This window comes from Geotrypetes seraphini, chromosome 4 (assembly GCF_902459505.1).
Source record: "Geotrypetes seraphini chromosome 4, aGeoSer1.1, whole genome shotgun sequence".
NCBI classification, from domain to species: Eukaryota; Metazoa; Chordata; class Amphibia; order Gymnophiona; family Dermophiidae; genus Geotrypetes; species Geotrypetes seraphini.
This window is the reverse complement of record NC_047087.1, coordinates 19,317,012-19,336,232: the sequence shown is the minus strand read 5'-3', so window position 1 is coordinate 19,336,232 and position 19,221 is coordinate 19,317,012. Positions and strand designations below refer to the sequence as shown.

Below are 19,221 nucleotides of genomic sequence, written 5' to 3'. Positions count from 1 at the left end.
TCTGTCGGGCGGGAAGGCACTCGCGCGTGCGCGGTGCGGCCGAGCTGGAACTTTCTAAAAAGTTCTTAGAGTGCAATCACTCTAAAATTGTCCGTACCGGGGCTCCGTCGGTGCCGTCACCCATCAGTCAAGAATAGCTGCCTGCTTGTCCTGGGATAAAATAGGTTCCCTTGTAAACTGTCTCAAAGCAATTAGATTTTAAAAAATATTGGTGCACGAAGATCTCCAAGGTAAATGTGCTATTTATGCATACTGGTAAACTGGAATCTCTGAAACAACCGGCCGAAAATGTATCTCTTAACTGTGCATTGGTGAAGGAAGATATGCAGTTGAAAACAAGATGGAGAATTTGGAAATTTTTCAAAGAAATATAAAATTTCAATTTATAGTTTGGGGCCCAGGTAGCTGAAGGTGATTTAATTTAATGTGGTGTCTTATATACCGCTAAATCTCCCAAAGGATTCAAAGCTGTTTGCAAAACAATTAAATTGACTTAAGTAATGGTCAAAAATCTAATCAGGTACTTTGAATTTCTTGGGAGATCTTGAGGTGAAGGGCAAAAGGTGAAAACCACAAGTAGGTTATCATTGGAAGATGGAGTGTCCAAGTAGAGATGTAAAGAATAAAGCGATTGTGAATATAGGTAGTAGTAGAAGGGAGATGACCTTCAAAGATTAGAACAGACATGGGCAAACTACGGCCCGCGGGCCATATCAGGCCCGTTTAGCTTTTTAATCCAGCCCGTCTAGTCACTAGCTGGAATGCCCGATTCCTCCAAGTTTATTTATTTATTTTTGCCTCCTCTTACCTTCCCGAAGTTAGCAATGCCTCCTGTTGCTTGGATACACCAGAAGAGGGAGGGATTTTATTTTTTGTAGGCCTTCTCAATAAAGTGTGCGTTGGCAGTCCCATCCTGGTTTTGACCTTCTCATTGTTTCTCTCAGAGACGCTCATTTGTGTGACCTCCTCCAGCTCAGCGTTCGCACCCCTGCATGCTCTCACGGCCCCGCCTCCTCAATCCCTCCGCTTGACGCTCGCGTCCCCGCACGCTTTCCTGGTCCTACCCCCTCCTCCTTCACTTCTTGTGTATGGTAGGAAGGGAAAAAGCCCGCATGGATTTCTTATTCCATTAATTCGGTAGCAGGTAAATACGGCGTGGTTTGCAAAGTATTTCTCAGATGTAATAAGCGTGTCCTGTAAAAAAAACCCCAACATATTTTAATACTTCAAATGTGAAGTTTGTGAAATAGTGGTCCGGCTAGAAACTATTAGATATGTGTGGTATGGGTCTGGAATGCTGGTTTGCTACTCTCTGTGATTTAATTAATCAATTAAATGCTGCTCAGATTGCCAAGGGATGTGTGCATGAAACTGTGAGGAGATGATTACTGTAGATGGGTGATTCTGAAGGCTTTCAGTGCAGGCAATCCATTACTGTTCTTAATAGGCATGAGATTTTTGTGAAATATGTGTGCTTTGCTCTTGGAGCAGAATAGTCCCTAACTGAAATACCAAATATATACTGTATATAGAAAGAATAATCATGCAGTTGTGTCAGAGAATGATATGTTTTCTGTTTAGAAAAAAGTGTGGATTACGGAAAATAAAGAAAGAGCTGCTACTAGACCTGGAGGAAGGGAGGGAGAAGGAGAGATGCTGCTGGGAGGGGAAGAGGGGAAGGGAGTTACTGTTGGATAGGGGGAAGAGGGGAGAAGGGGTACTGCTGGACAGGGGAGGAGGAAAAAGGAAGGAAACAGCTGGCAGGGAGTTCAGAGGAGGGGGAAGGTGTCAGGGTGGAATGGAGAGATCAGATGAGGGAAAGGGGAAAGGCAGGGGAATGAGAAAGTATAGAGAGATTGATGCTGGGAAAGGGGATCAGCAGAGAAATAAGGAGAGAGGGACAAAGATGCTAGATCTGGTGTAGGAGAGATAAAAATGAAGAGAGCAGTGAAGCTGGAATGAATCATGTAAGAAGGAGAGAGGGCACAGGCTGGATGGAAAGGGGAGAGGAGCATAGAAAGAAGGCAGATAACTTATGGAAGGGGGAGAGGGCAGACAGTAGATGGAAGGGGCAGACGCTGGAAGGAAGAGAGTGAAAAGAAGATGAAAGCAGAAACCAGAGACAATAGTCTGACCTTTGGGGGGGGGGGGGTTTCTTTCTGCCTTAGCCCTTTTTCTTACCATCATCATTCTGCAGCGCATCAGACCCCCCCCCTCCCAGGTCACCTGGCCCCTCTGACAAATTTAAGAACCCATTGTGGCCCATGAGTCAAAAAGTTTGCCCACCCCTGGACTAGAACAAGGATTTTGAATCTGATGAATCAAGAGAAATTAAAATTTAAAACATGATTCCTAGTTACTGAGTAATGCATCACACAAATTCACAAGTAACATTCAGAACGATTTCTTTATTAAGTCATGTTTCCTTGCCAAAAGCAGAGTTTACTTATTCTTTCATCCATCTGTAGACAATAGTGCTGTTCAATTCACCAATTCGAATCAATTCACTTTGGTGTATCGATTTGAATAGTTTCATGTCCTTCAAAAATCGGACTCACCAATTCAGTAACCAACCATCCCATCCCCCCCGTCTGGCTGTGAATAGACAGTTCACGAAGCCCTGGTGGGGCAAGCCACGAACTGCTTGTTCACAGCCAGCCAGCTACTGCTTCTTTAGGAAGCCCGACAGTATGTCAGACCGTACCGGGGGGGGGGGGGGGGAGACGGAAGGGATGGTGAAGCGATGGTGAAGCTGCTGTACAGGGGGGATGGAGAAGCTGCTGCACAGGGGGGATGGAAGGGATGGAGAAGCTGCTGCACAGGGGGGATGGGAGGGAGGGATGAAGAAGCTGCTGCACAGGGGGATGGGAGGGATGGAGAAGCTGCTGCACAGGGGGGATGGGAGGGAGGGATGGAGAAGCTGCTGCACAGGGGGGATGGGAGGGAGGGACGGAGAAGCTGCTGCACAGGGGGGATGGGAGGGAGGGACGGAGAAGCTGCTGCACAGGGGGGATGGGAGGGAGGGACGGAGAAGCTGCTGCACAGGGGGGATGGGAGGGAGGGACGGAGAAGCTGCTGCACAGGGGGGATGGGAGGGAGGGACGGAGAAGCTGCTACACAGGGGGGATGGGAGGGAGGGACAGAGAAGCTGCTACACAGGGGGGATGGGAGGGAGGGACAGAGAAGCTGCTACACAGGGGGATAGGAGGGAGGGATGGAGAAGCTGCTACACAGGGGGATAGGAGGGAGGGATGGAGAAGCTGCTACACAGGGGGATAGGAGGGAGGGATGGTGAAGCTGCTGCACAGGGGGATAGGAGGGAGGGATGGAGAAGCTGCTGCACAGGGGGATAGGAGGGAGGGATGGAGAAGATGCTGCATAAAGCAATAGAAGGGACGGAAAGCTTCTGCACATGGGGGGAGAGGAGGAAGGGAGAATTGTTGGACTTGGGGTGGAAGAGAGGAAGAGGATGCAACAAAGAGGTAGAAAGGGATGAGGGAGAAATCCTGCATGTGGTGGATGGGAGGGAGACATGCATGGAGAAGAGAGGGAGAAATGTTGGGCATAGGGTGGAGGGCAGGGAGAGATGATGCATGGGGAGAGAGAAAAAAATATTGCGCATGATATTAGAGGGGAGGAAGGGAGAGATGCTGCATGGAGGGGGAAGAGAGAAGTTTGACCCAGGGCACAAGGCAGGGAGAGAGAAAGAAGAAAAATGGTAAACAGTGGGAAAGAGATGTTGGATATGGGAAGGGAAGGTACAGAGATGGAAGATGGATGGTGAGCACAGAGAAAGAAGAAAATGTCAAGTGGACAGGAGACCTTGGTGAGCAAGTTAACAGAAGATAAACAGAAACCAGAACCTGGGACCAACATGATTTTAATAATTTGACCAAACAACAAAAGGTAGAAAAAATAATTTTATTTTCTGTTTTGTGTTTATGTCAGATTTGAACTGTGTATTGTCAGAACTGGTGTCAGCGAGCTTGAGCCAGGACCTAACAGAAAAAGTTTTTTAAAAAAATTGTTTACACCACAGTGCTGGCATGGGTATTAGAGGGCAATGGGGGGTGAGGGGGTGAAAAAGCTACAAAATAAAGCCAGCAGGATTTTTGGGAAAAAAACAACCACCCGACTGGGCAGGAAAAGCTAATTAAATCAAAAAATTGATTCAATAGGCTGAATCAAACTGAATTTTTAAAAAATCGATTCAATAGACCGAATCGAATTAAAAAAAATTTTCTCCCTGAATCAGGCAGCACTAGTAGACAATGTGTCTGCAGCTACCCCTAGCCTTCAATCTGGATACTCAGAAAAAGGAAGTATACATCAATTAGTCTCTGACCTTACTTTAGCATACTCCTGCTCAGGCTTATCTGTGTTTTAAGATTCTGGGATCTAATCTAATCTTCATTTTATATACCGAATCTACTCCCTAAGGAGCTTGGACTTGGTTTACAGTTTGTTAAAAAATGAAACAAGTAAAAACTGTGGGATAAAAACAGAAATTAGTTAGATTAGATGGATGGAAAAAGTTAGAAAAAAGTATGTTGAATTGCTTAAAATTACTATACAACAGCTAAAATCAAATTAACTACTGTGAAACAACCAGGTTTTTAAACTTTTTCGAAATTGAAATAATTGATCTACCAGTCTTAGAGAATCTGGAAGTCCATTCCAAATTCTCACCAATTTAAAAGTGAAAGATTTACTAAACTTCCCAGTGCATTTAATACCTTTCAGAGAAGGAAATGCTAATTTGTGAAATGTTGTAATTCTTGAATAGCAGGATCTAAAGGAATTCCCACTAAGGCAGGGATCTCAAAGTCCCTCCTTGAGGGCTGCAATCCAGTCGGGTTTTTAGGATTTCCCCAATGAATATGCATTGAAAGCAGTGCATGCACATAGATCTCATGCATATTCATTGGAGAAATCCTGAAAACCCGATTGGATTCCGGCCCTCGAGGAGGGACTTTGAGACCTCGGCACTAAGGGGAATCAAGGAGTCAAATATTCCATAAAGGAACTTGAAAATCACACATGCACACTTGAACTGTATCCTAAGATGGACTGTACTTTCTCTTTTCAAAAATAAGTTTGTCCGCTGTATTCTGTATTAACTGGAGATGATCTAAACTGCCCTGTTTAATACCAAAATAAAAAGAATTACAGTAGTCCAACTGGGCCAACACAGTGGATTGTACCAGTAATAAATAATGTTCTGCCCTGACTACTAAATAATGTATTCCCTGACTTTCCTCAGCATGCGCAAACTAAAGAAACATTTCTTTGCTAAGGAATTATCTGGTCATTAAAAGTGAGAGAGGAATCCAGAATAATGCATAAAAATCTTGATCTTACTTGAATATTGTTGGATATTTGGTTGGTCAAAGCCACGTGAAGGACTATTAATGGTTCCCCAGGCATTGCACTGTGGAAAAATGCATAGCATCTTCTGTATGACCCAACACGACGCTTCATATCTGTCCAGTTTCTTACAGGATGTACCGCCTCATACCTGAGTAAGACACAGAATGGTATCTAGATAAGATTCAAGTGGTCAACAGGATGTAAATAAAAGCATACAAACTACAGCACTCATAAAACTGACTCAATCTTGTATTGTATGGCTTGTCAATAAAGAAACATACTGAAGAGGAAATGTTCTACTATAGTAGAGAAAGTATGATTCATAAGCTTTAACTTACCTTACTAAGGGGTCATGTTTACCAAATGGCACTAAGTCATTAGCTCAGATCTCTTCTTCACCCAGAGAGTGGTAGAAAACAGGAACACTCTTCCGGAGTCTGTTATAGGGGAAAACACCCTCCAGGGTTTCAAGACTAAGTTGGACAAGTTCATGCTAAATTGGTGAGACTGGACTCATTTGGAGCACTGTTCTTGTCCTAGGGGCCGCCGCATGAGCGAACTGCTGGGCAGGATTGACCATTGGTCTGACCCAGCAGCGGTAATTCTTATGTTCTTATGTAACAATCACTATGTACTAAAACAATCAGTGGACAGTAGTTGCAGTTAGCATTTGGAAATGCTCAATCTTGAGGGTACCCCCAATGAAGTCTGAAGGTGGGGATAGATGTCTCCAAGGTAGAGAGAACAAGAGGGCACTCTCTAAAGTTAAAAGGGGATAGATTCCGTACAAATGTAAGGAAGTTCTTCTTCACCCGGAGAGTGGTGGAAAACTGGAACGCTCTTCCAGAGGCTGTTATAAGGGAAAACACCCTCCAGGGATTTAAGACAAGTTCCTGCTGAACCAGAACGTACACAAGTAAGGCTAGTCTCAGGGCACTGGTCTTTGACCTAAGGGCCACTGCATGAGCGGACTGCTGGGCACGATGGACCACTGGTCTGACCCAGCAGTGGCAATTCTTATGGCACATGGTCTGTATGTAGTGTCATGGTCCTACATGGGAAGATATCTGGCAGCTCTCCTTCAGCTTATTAGAAACTGTACGACCACCTTAACATTAGGTGTGGTCAGCCCAGTGGCGTACCTAGCATATGTGACACCCGGGGCCCATCATTTTTTGACACCCCCCCATCTGTATGAAAAACATGATTTTTAATAACAATCCACATGTCACACATGAATATCTAGGAAAAGGCAGCAACTTACATACTGCAGTGAGCAGTACATCAATAAACCCATTGTAAAACTAAACTAGCCAGATTAGTACAGATCAATCCTACAGTCAATCCTAACAGAGAACCATGTCTTTTCAAACACACAGAACACAGAAAACACCTTCGCCTAGTATGTAACCACAAACTAACTCCTTCCCTTTTTACAAAACTGTAGTGTGGTTTTTAGCCACAGTGGTAACAGCTCAGATGCCAACGCTAAAAAAACGCTCTACAGTTTTGTAAATGGGAAGATAGAATACAAATACGTAGACAAAGGTTAAACTGAAGCACCAAGAAGCTGGATTCTGCATACAATGTAACATCACAGAAACAGCGATGCATCGAAACAGCGATGCAAAAAATAAATAAATAGAATTTTTTCTACCTTGTCTTCTCTGGTTTCTGCTTTCCTCATCTTTTTGTCACTCTCTTCTTTTCATCCACTGTCTACCCTCTCTCTGCCCCTTCTATATGGCATCTTCTCTCTTTCTATTCCCATTCTAGAAACTTTATGCATCCCCCTTCCATTTCTCCCTTCACCCCCATTAGTCTGGCATCCATCTTCCTCCCTTCCCTACTCCAATGGTCTGGCATCTCTCCTCTCCTCCCCTTTCCTCTCCCACACCCACATGGTCTGGAATTTCACTCTCTCCTCTCCCTTCCCCCCACTTCCATCAGCATCTGCCCCCTTTCTCTCCCTCCAACCCAATTCCATGCAGTATCCTTCCCCCTTATGTCTCTTTCCCTGCAATTCCATCAGCATCTGCCCCTTTCTCTCCCTCCACCACGCTTCCATACCACCCTGACCCCCTTTCTCACCCTTCACCATGATTCCATACCACCCTGACCCCCCTTTGTCACCCTTCACCATGATTCCATACTCCCTGACCCCCCTTTGTCACCCTTCACCATGATTCCATACCACCCTGACCCCCCTTTGTCACCCTTCACCATGATTCCATACCACCCTGACCCCCCTTTGTCACCCTTCACCATGATTCCATACCACCCTGACCCCCCTTTGTCACCCTTCACCATGATTCCATACCACCCGGACCTCCCTTTGTCACCCTTCAGCATGATTCCATACCACCCTGACTCCCTTTCTCACCCTCCACACCCTTCCATGCCACCCTGACCTCCTTCCACCACCCTACTATGCTCCTTTCTTTCTCCATCCCAAAGGTCCCGCGATGACTGCTTCTGCTCCGGATGGAAGAGGTAGGTGATGTCGGAGGGGGCTGGGCCGGCAGACGCAGTTAGTTGTGGCAAGATCCCGCGATGACTGCGGCTGCCGGTCCACCCCCCGTCTACCCCCGACGTCACTTACCTCTTCCGGAACAGAGGTGGTAGACGGACACAGTCATCGCGGGACCTTTGTTCACTTCAGCGCGGCTGCCGACTCTGCTCTAAACAACTAAAAGTCGTAAGAAACCTAGCTCGTAGAAAACGCTATGCACTTTCAAAAAAATGCAGTGAAGAAAAGCACGTCTCCCCATTTCTCCTCCCAGGAAGAAGGAAGGAAAAGTGAGTGTCATAAAAGAAAGGATGACCCTCCTTAGAAAGAAATTGTGGTACCGTGCAAACTGATACCCCAGATTTTGTAAATCAGAAATAGGAATCCCCGCCGAACAAGGCCTGCAACTCAGAAAACCGCCGAGCTGAAGCCATGGCCACAAGAAACCCTGTGTTCAACGACACAGCCCTTTAGAGTCTCAAAAGACAAGGATGAAATGAAGCCTTTGGTAAACTGCGAAGAAATACTTTAAGACTGTACTCCGGACAGGGCTTTCTAAGAAGTGTACGAATATACCATACTCCGTTTAGGAACTGAACTACATGAAGCTGAGAAGTAAGCGAAGAGCAATATACCTAGCCCTTGTAACAAGCTAAGAATGGCACTTGAAGCTGAAGGGAATTGAACGCTAAGCCCTTGGCAATACACATGTGCCAAAAAAGAACTCTGGAAAGGTGCAAATGTTGAGAAGTACCCAAGATAGGAAAAACCTCCAAAAGGAAGCAGAAGCCACAGGTGAAGATATCTGTATCGCCTGGATAAGAGAAGAAACAACCTGCTTTGCATAACCCTTACACGTCAGCCATGACTTTTCAAAAGCTAGGTCGTAATACCAAAGTAGTACGAATATCCATGTTGATCGGACCCTAGGTGAGCAAATTCGGAAATACCAGGAAACTCAAAAGACCGGCTGTCGAAAGACTCATCAGATCCGCATAGCAAGGATGGTGCAGCCAATCCAGAGATTCTACAAATACTGTGCCCTGAAAGCGAGCTTGAGATGGCAAATCCAAGCCATCATCAGCCAGGGGAAAACACTGAAAAAAGAGAAACCAGAGGCGAGAAAGAAGCCACACTGCTACCCCCTCTGACTCCCACTCCCTGTGCCCGCCGAAGAAGCTAGGAAGCTTAGAATTTCGAGACGAGGCCATGAGGCCTAGTTCCAGGAGATCTCACTTCTATAAAAAGAGCTGGAACGCCTGAGCCAAAATTCTCAATATCCAGGATGTAGAAGATTTCACTATTACTAACATTTACACTTTCTAGAGCGTACACAGTGCTGTACACTGTAACATACAATAAATGGCCATGCTCAGATTTCAAGAGAGAAAGTCTATCCAAACTCTTTTCCTGACCCATAAAATGATCTGCCAACAGAAGAGGAAGATGAGGATCCACCCATTGAAATAGAACCACAACTTTACCCACCAACTGAGTACATCACCTACTGCCCAGGCTGTAGAGAAATACCCCCTGAAGAGGATGAGGGTTAGGATAAAGGTTAGTAGTAGTAATTCTAAGAAGGGTCCTGTGCAGGGCCTGCTTAAACATTTGAGTCAAACTCTGCAGTCATAAAACCATCAAGGAAACACCGGGACCGCCCTCTGCCCCCTCCCCGCAGAAGAGACAGGGTGGGCACTTATGAAAAAGTATATCACATGACCAGAGATTTGGTCTCCCAGTCTGTATGAAGAGAGATAGAACTCTTTCTCTCTCAAAGTGCAAACTGGGGGTTGTGGAGCCAAGCTCCGCACTCAACTAGGTACTGCGGTATATAAACACATTTTTATGTTATGTAAGCCTAGGAGCGGTCCTTAAACTTAACCAAGCTGCCCAGTCATGACCAGCAAAACAGGGAACTAGGCCAGGGGAAGAGGAGCACAGCAACCTACCACACCTGCTGAAGGTAGAGAAAAATAGTAGAATCTTCCAGGAGGTACCACAGCTTATCCAGTGATGTCACTGGTAGAACTCAGTTTTTTCTCTACCTCCACCTGCTAGTAGGAAGAGATAACCCATTTGTAGAGAACAATGAGTTGACACTAAAAAAAACTAATATGTTAAGTAACTTCCTGCAGACTAAGCCATCACTTATAACAGTACATATGTGAATTAGCATCTTTCAACACCTAAACATTGTTCATGCTATTCCTTAGCAAACAGGCACCTTGCAGACCCAGTGCTTGTAAGGCCACTCCACTAGAAAATGTGAGGAAACTAACTACATAGAGCCATCTAACACCAGCAGGGATAGATGGAACACAGCCCTAACAAGGTCTGTAATAATCAGCCATCTTCAGTATGTGTGTGTGTGTGTGGTGGGGGGGGGGGGGGGAAGCAAGTCACTCTGCCAAAAAGTCTTCAGTATGAGAGCCAGAATCATTGAACAAAACACCCCTGGCAAAGTGGTATGATGTAGCTTTTAGCTGCTCAGATACATTCAAAGCAACTGGTTTAATCAGTCTGCTCCCTGGAATCTTACTCTCTCCCATGCCCCCATCATCCTTTTACCCTCTTCCCTTTCAAGATGACACTCACTCCCCTAGCTTATTAATGCTCCTGCACATTGTCATTGCCTTTTCCAGAGGCTTAATGCAACTCCGAGTCTGAGCCCTGCAGAACCCAGATTCCTACAGTTTTCACAATCTCAATAGTGTAGGGGTTAGGACACTACAGAGTTAAAGTATCAGGAGAAAACACAATAGATCAATGGCATGGCAAGAACTGAATGGGTAACCAAGCAGAAAAATTGTGGTGGGCCCCCTAAAACACCATCACTCCCTAAGTGGTGGGGACTGGGGGGGGGGGATGATGCACATTTCCCAAAGCTGGCATATTACAGTTAATAAAATATTTTTCTTCCTTGTTGTCTGAGCAATGCTTTGATCCTACTGTCTTTCCGCTTTTTTTTTTTTTAATTAATTCTCCCCAGGGTCTCTCTCTGTCCACCATCCATCCTGTTCAGCATCTCCCCTCTTGTGTCTGTGTCCCTGTCCCTATCCGCTCCCATGTTCAGCATCTGTCCAGTATTGTCCCTCTGTGTCCCTGTCCCTATGCTTTTTCCACAGCCAGCATCTCTTCTGTGTCTCTGCTTCTCTTTCTCCTGCACCCCCCACCCTCCATGGTATGGTATTACTCCCTACCTCTCTCTGTTGGTCCAGTGTTTCTACCCCTCTTCTCTCCTGGTCCAGTCTCTCTCTCTCTCTCTCTCTTTTCCACCCCAACCCCCCAGTCCAAACATTAGCTTCCTCTCTTCTCCCTCCCCTTTGGTTTACATCTGTCTTTCTCCCTTTCATTTGTTTGCCACCCAACTTCTCCTTAATATATCATCTGCCCCCTTTCTTCTCTATCCCCTCTTGTGCAGGTCTTGGTTTATCTACCTCTCTTATTCTACCTGTTCTCCACCCACTCTCATCCAGCGTCTGCGCCCTCTTATCTACATCTTTCAGTCAAGGCCTCTCAGTCTTCCATCTATTCTCCCTCCTCCAGGTCCAACATTACTCCCCCCTTCCATTTTCCTATGCTCTCTCTCATCTATTCTCCACTCCTGCCCTCTCTCTTCTCTTTAGTTGTCTCTCTCTTACTCTTCCATCCATCCCACCCCGCCCAGGTCCAACATTACTCCTTCTCTTTTCCCATTCCCCTATGCTCTCTCCTCTCCCTTCCCTTTGCTCCCCCAGCATCTCTCTCTTGTTCTCCATTCCCCTCCCTGTGTCTCTCTGGCTTCTCCTCAGTGTTTCAATGGGGGCCAACAGAGGTAGCCCTGAGAACTGGCTTTCTCCGGCCTTTCTTCTGGGCAGACTAGATGGGCCGTGGCCCTTATCTGCCGTCTATTTCTATGTTTCTATGCCTCTCTGATGCAATTTCCTGTGGGCAGGATACAATGAAGAAAAGTTCTTACAGCTAAAGAAAGGCAGTTCTCAGGACTGCCTCTGTCAGCCATCTACTGCAGCACCAGGGAGAATCCAGAGAGATTGGGGGGAGGGAGATGCCAGACCTTTGGGTGAGAGCAGCTTCAGACAGACCTGGACATTTTGCTGGGCTCAATCAATGGTAACTACACTATTGCAACAGACCTTTTTAAGGCTGCATTGGCAGAATGCCTCTGGAGAAGGTGAATGTGTGTGTGTGTGTGGGGGGGGGGGGAATGTTAAGGGAAGAGAGTTGAGCTTTGGATCAATGGCAACTGCTACTGGCTCCCAGACTTCAGAAAGACCTTGCCACCTCCTCACAGCAGTAGTGTAGTAGTGTACTTAAATAGTGAGAATGTTTATAGTGAGCACTTATGTCAACCAGATGTCCAGTTCTTTAATAAGAGCAAAACGAAAACACCACAACACTTATATATGGTGTCTGTGTGCATCAACCAAGGCTGCTTTCTTGCACCCTAAGTTATGAAATCTTTGAAGCAGAACTGCTTTGCTAATTATTTTCATGGTTATTTCACTTTTACAAATTAACTTTTGCAAAAAGAAGTTGGCAACAGAAAATAATTATGCTTAAATTTAATTAGTGCTGGAATCCAGAGAATGAAAATCATCATATCACTGGTACTTATTTCAGTGGAATTATTGCTTCGCGTCTAAGTTTATTATTACTTCTACTATCTGGCATGTGCAGTGCTGGATGTGACAGCACAATAAAAAAAAACATGTACCAAGATTAAACACACACACAGATCCTTAAACATCTTGAAAAAAAGATAACTGTTTTCTCTGTCTTAAGACAGATGAAGAATATGTACAAGTACATCTATCTCTCTCTGGCCTAAGATACCGAAAGTAACAGAAATTCAACACTTACTCACTGATCTTTTGTAGCAACTCACAGGATGACTGCCAGGTGACTCGTTCCAGATTCAGGAAACCCACAGAAAACCACTCGGACAGCATGCTTCTCAGGACCCCATTCATTTCCTAGGAAGGCAATCAAAGTACAAAGCACCACTGATGTAAAACATGATACGAAATGCATTACAATCACAGCGAAACAAGACTCCATGCATTATGAGAATGAGAATTTACTACAGCAAAGGAGCACAATGGCAGCAAAGGGAAACCAAAAGAAATATGAGGAAATGCCATCATAAAATTAGAATGGCCATCAAAATAGCTTGGTAATCAAAATTAGATGCAAAAACATTTTTCTTACATTTTAGGTTGAATCTAAGAATCTCAATAACAAATTAACTCAGATTAAAAAAAATGTTTTACCTACTGCTTAAAATACAATATCTATCATACTTAAAAAAAAAAAAAGCTTTAACAAAGAATCATTAGGAAGTAGCATGTATAATCATAAATCTGCATATGTGGTTAGGAGACTGAACATTACTTTTAAAGACACCTTATTCTTAAATGTCTGTATACAAAATGACAGTCACACTACATATAATTAAAAATAAATAGAATATTTTCATCTAATTTAAGTTAGGGTTCTGTCTCCTGGGACCTTATAGCTTATCCACCCAATTTGTCGATTCATTTTGATGAATCAATTCGTTGTCCGAAAAAAATCGGACTCACCAATTCAGCACCTAAACACCCCATCCCCGGTGAGACCTGACATACTTCCAATCCTCCTAAAGCAGTAGCAGTGGCCAATCAACAGAGGCAGCACTCTGAAGGGGCTGCTCATGGACTGCCCAACTGGGGCCTTCCCTCTGCTGTGTCACTGATGATGCAGCAGAGGAAGTCCTGGCGAGGGAGGCTGCAATCTGCCTGTTCCCAGTACTGCCTCTTCAAGGCTGGCCACCGCCACGCTGTTGCTGCTGCTGCTGCTGCTTTGGGAGGCCTGAAGGTATGTCAAGTCTCACAAAGGAAGGGTCAGAGGGATTAAAAAAAATTACTGCACAAGGAGATGGGAGGGAAGGAGGGAAAGCTGCTGCACAGGGGAATAGGTGGGAGGGATGGAAAACTACTGCACAGGATGGGTGAAAGGGGAGGAAATCTGCTGCACATGGGGGAAGACAGGAGAGGAAGAATTGTTGGGGTGGAGGAGAAGAGAAAAGATGAAAGAAAGAGTTGGGGTGAGAGGGAGAAATCTTGCATATTGTGGAGGAGAGGGAGATATGTATGGAGAAGAGAAAGGGAGAAATGCTGGGCATAGGGAGATACTGCATGGGGAGAGAAACATAAAGGCAGATAAAGGCCAAATGGCCCATCCAGTCTGCCCATCTGCAGTAACCATCATCTCTTCCTCTAAGAGATCCAATGTGCTTGTCCCACGCTCTCTTGAATTCAAAAACACCACCTCTTCTGGGAGTTCCATGCATCTACCACCCTTTCTATAAAAAAGTATTTCCTTAGATTACTCCTGAGTCTATCACCTCTTAACTTCATCATATGCCCTCATTCGAGCTTCCTTTCAAATGAGAAATTCAACTTGTGTGCATTTACACCATGTAGGTATTTAAATGTCTATCATATTTCCACTCTCTCCTGCCTTTTCTCCAAAGTATACATAGTGAGATCTTTAAGCCTGTCCCCATACATCTTATGACGAAGACCACACACCATTTTAGTAGCCTTCCTCTGGACCAACTCCATCCTTTATATATCTTTTTGAAGGTGCGGCCTCCAGAATTGTAGTCTCACCAGAGTCTTATACAGGGGCATCAATACCTCCTTTTTCCTACTGGCCATAACTCTCCCTATGCACCCCTAGCATCCTTCTAACTTTCGCTGTCACCTTTTCAACCTGTTTTTTGCATAAATTTCAGACCATTCTTCAAGCTTTTACAGGTCTTTCTTCATGTTATTCACACCATCTGGGGTGTCCACTGTATTGCAGATTTCAGTATCATCTGCAAAGAGGGAAATCTAACCCGACAGCCCTTCAGCAATATCGTTCACAAAAATGTTGAAAAGAACAGGCCCAAGAACAGAACCTTGAAACACATCACTGGTAACATCCCTTTCCTCAGAGCGATCTCCATTGGCCACTACCCTCTGTCACCTTCCACTCAACCAGTTCCTGATCCAGCCATCACTTTGGGACCCATCCCAAGAAACAAATGTTGCACATGATAATGGAGGGAAGGGAAATTAAAATGATTAAGAGAATGGGACAACTTTCCTATGAGGAAAGGCTAAAGAGGTTAGAGCTCTTCAGTCTGGAGAAGAGACGGTTCAGGGAAGATATAATAGAGATCTATAAAGTATTACACATCTCCCTCGGTATTCCCGGGGGATGGGGTAGAGCCGGATCACGAATGGAGAAGGCTAATATCTTCTCATCCGGCTCTGATCCCCCTCCGCGCATCCTGGCCTTACCTGGTGGTCTAGCAGGCTTTCGGGGCAGGAGATATCTTCCTACGCTCCTGCTCCATGCAGATCGCCAATAGGAAATGACTGCCGTGAGTTCCCGTAGTCTCTCGAGACTACAGCAGGAGCTCAAGGCAGCCATTTCCTATTGGCAATCTACATGGGGAAGGAGCGTAGGAAGATCGCTCCTGCTCCGAAAGCCTGCTAGACCACTAGGTAAGGCCAGGATGCCGGGGGGAAGCCGGGAAAGAGGTGAGAATGTGATAAAATATGGGTTCCCCCCCAAAAAAAAAAAAAAATTGCGAATTTGTGAAACCGCGAGTATGGAAACAGCGAATGGGGAGGGGGATGTGTATGTGGAGTGAAATGGGTAGGTATGGATGACTTGTTTACTTTTTACAAAAATACAAGGTCTAGAGGGCACGCAATGAAGCTACTAAGTAGTAAATTTAAAACAAATGAAAGGAAATATTTCTTTATTTAATGTGTAATTAAACTCTGGAAATCATTGCCAAAGACTGTGCTAAAAGCAATTAGCTTAGCAGGGTTTTAAAAAAGGGTTTGGATAATTTCTCAAACGTCCCTAAGCCATTGTTAAGATATACTTGGGAAACATCCACTGATTATTTCTAGGACAAGCAGCATAAAATCTGTTTAAAACGTTTGGGATCTTGCCATGAACTTATGTCCTTGATTTGCCACTGTTAGAAACAGGATACCGAGATTGATGGACCTTCGGTTTGTCCCAGTATGGCAGCGCTTATGTTCTTCTGTACCATAACATTCAACAAGAGTTTGTCACAGATGTTCCTAAAACAATTCACATTGTGTTAATTCCCATACAGAATACCAACACATATTATTTTGACTAGTTAATTGAGTTCCACAAATTGCATAAGCTATCACTACATTTATAGCAAGCCTAGAGCACCATTTTATTAACTTATAGCCTTGTAAATTACATTTTGCATTCTAAAATTCCATCAAATGTATTAACACACTTATAGCTTGTGCAATACCAAGTAGGAGACCCTGGGAGACCAGTAAGAAAATTCAAGACAAAAAAATGAAAAGATGACAAAAAAAGGCTTTATATCCTGAAACTCTCAAGTCATCTATTTTCCTCTGAAATTACTACTACCAAGGGATGACTGCTAAGAATGTTTTTAAGAACTATATACTATGATATTCTAAAATGTGTTTGAAGTTAATCTCATTTCTCCATCAAAGCAAATACTACTTTTTACCAACGCACAGCAAAAACAAACCAGTAATGGCCATAATATACTATCATTTAGACTTAATATTCTTTCTATAACAAGAAATTGCATAGGCTTCTGTACCCAAAAGGATGCATTGGCTTAGTTCTTGCATGTCTGTTTATAGTGAATGCAATATCTACAATGATTCTCTTTACAGCCCATCAGTCAATTTAAATTATCAGAGCCACAACGTAACACTGAACTACTCAACTCTCTTCTGGCCCTCAATTTGGACTTATCCAGTATGTGCAGTTTCCTTATATTTTAATACAGACAAATAATGTTTTCATAAGCTAAGGTATAATACTGTTCAAAAAGTCTACTTTAATCTGATCTGTTCCATCTTCTTCTAGGTTTTCTCTATTTCATTGTTTCATATTTCAAAAGCATCTAGTGAAATTTGGGAATCTGATGGGTTAGGAGATATGAAGGACTTCAGAATCAAATTGTTTCTAATGAGCTGACTACTGAAAAATACCAAATCACTAAAGAATCACTGTCTGTGCTGACTGAATTCAGTTTAAAGATTGTTTAACCTACAGTGGTGTGCAGAAGTCTGGAACCACTTGTGAATTTTGCATTCTTTCAACTTTCTGACCTTTTATTTAAATTTCTTTGTTGACTCAATAGATTTATCTGTGTATCACATTATAAGGGATATATCTGGCTATTAGATTCAACTTTTTCATATCATTTGTTTCTAATTTTAAAATTTTATTGATACTGGAACATAACTACTATAACTTTTACAAATCATGCTTCAAAACTGGATACGTTATTTCTGACCAATCAGGAGGCAGCTTTCATCAGCCAATCAGAGTCTCCCACACCCCAATGGGGGCTATGAAGAATGCTGCTGATGAAAAAAAACAACAGCGGTAAGAGAACACACAAACTGGGACAAAATAGCAATCATTCTTACTGGGGTCCCAATGCTTCAGAGCACGGAGAAAAAAAAAAAAAAAAAAAGACAGCTCTGGTTGAGGGGGGGTTGGGTGCAGAGCCTGGCAGGGCAGGGAGGGAAAGGGGCGCTGGGTGCAGATCCTGGCAGGGCACTTGAATATTAAGCCATCTTATATTCGATTCAACTATTTTTTCTCCTTTTTGGGGGGGGGGGGGGGGGGGGAAATGGAGGTCTCGACTTATATTCTAGATATATAAGGTATGCCAAATACTTGTACATCTTTCTTCAGGTTCCATAAATATCTTTTTATCACAAGACCATGAAACTTCTACTTTTGACAGTTGATTTTCAGACAAAGAAATGAATATTTCCAATTCTCTTTGCCTCCCACTACATAAAGTATAAGCATTCTAGGTGAACTGAGTTCCTGATAAGCAGACTGAGAGGGCCTATACTTAGCACGTGTTGTAAATGAAAAGTTGCCATGGTATAATCCCTCCTAAAACAAGACCATTTTTAAAAGCAAGGTAATTTTTCAAAATGTCTGAACCAAAAGTACTACATTTTATCAGTATTAACCTTAAGACCCAACTGTGCTGGTGAATTTTTTATACCTTCAGGCCCTGCACACAACTAACAGTAACTTAATCAGGTATTTCAATCTGTGATTTCAATCTGTGTTAATATGCCTGCAGCTATAATTAAATAAACTCTGCTTCAGAAACTTCATTTTGAAAGAAAAGTTGGTAATAATGACCAAGATAATGAAGTTTGCAAGGCATATCCATCCTGAAACGGTTTGGCCATTTCATTACCTGACACAGTATTCTTTCTAATTCTAGAGTCCAATGCTTCATATTACTCTGCCCACCTTAGAAAACAGCAGTACCAGCTTCTATTTATTTGTTCAATTTTCTGTACCATTCTCCCCAGGGAGATCAAAACGGTTTACATGAATTTATTCAGGTTCTCAAGCATTTTCCCTGTCTGTCCCGGTGGGCTCACAATCTATCTAATGTACCTGGGGCAAGGAGGGGATTAGGTGACTTGCCTAGGGTCATAAGGAACAGCGTGGGTTTAACTCAGGGTGCTGAGGTTGAAGCTTTAACCACTGCGCCACACTCTACAGAGGTAGCTCTCTCTTAGGATTACCAGATGACCAGGATTACCCTGGCATGTCCTTTTTTTAGGAGACTGTCTGGAAATCTGGACAGATTATCAAATACCGGCAGTTTGTCTGGGCTTTGGAAGGCCCTGGGGCCACATCTGGAGGGCCTCCGAGCATGCACAGATGCGACGCGGCCCGGACTCAGGGAAGGAGAAGAGACAAGGTTTGCGTGGGGACAGGGATGGTACAGAACGGGGTAGGGCCACGTGCCCTCTTTTTTTCTTTATATTTATTATTTATTTGAAATACAATACAAGCATTTCCACTTGTGTAGGTAATACGAAAAGATAAACTTAATATCACAAAGTAAAAACTTATATTAGGAAACAAATTATTTCTCCTTAGACCTCAAACTTGGCTAGAGGGGAGTATTCCTAATACAGTACATGGGACAAATATTTAAAGCAAGAAAGAAACAAAATACAACTAAAGGCTTAATAGCTTAACAAAGGCTCCTTAATATTTCCAATTACAGTAACCCCTCCGAATCCACGGATTCGGTTATACGCAATTTTTTATATATTTTTTTTTTAAACCTCTGCATCGGACCTTCCCCAGATCTTACCTGGTGGTCTAGCAGCAATGTGGGGCAAGATCGATCGTCCTACGCTCCTGCCCCGTGCAGAGCCATCATCATTTTGATGGAGGTGGGGGTAGGTCAGAGTCAGCCCTAAAGATTATCC

General features: G+C 43.8%; 1 protein-coding gene across 1 annotated transcript in view; it reads right to left on the bottom strand.

Moving 5' to 3' along the window:
- Window positions 1–19,221, bottom strand: part of MLYCD (malonyl-CoA decarboxylase) — a 118,237-nt gene that overhangs the window by 74,360 nt on the left and 24,656 nt on the right. Inside the window, exons 2-3 of the mRNA XM_033943810.1 lie at window positions 12,743–12,855; window positions 5,362–5,518 (exon numbers count right to left, since the gene is read on the bottom strand). Coding sequence (XP_033799701.1) covers window positions 5,362–5,518; window positions 12,743–12,855 — 270 coding nt within the window. The remainder of the gene's footprint in view (window positions 1–5,361; window positions 5,519–12,742; window positions 12,856–19,221) is intronic.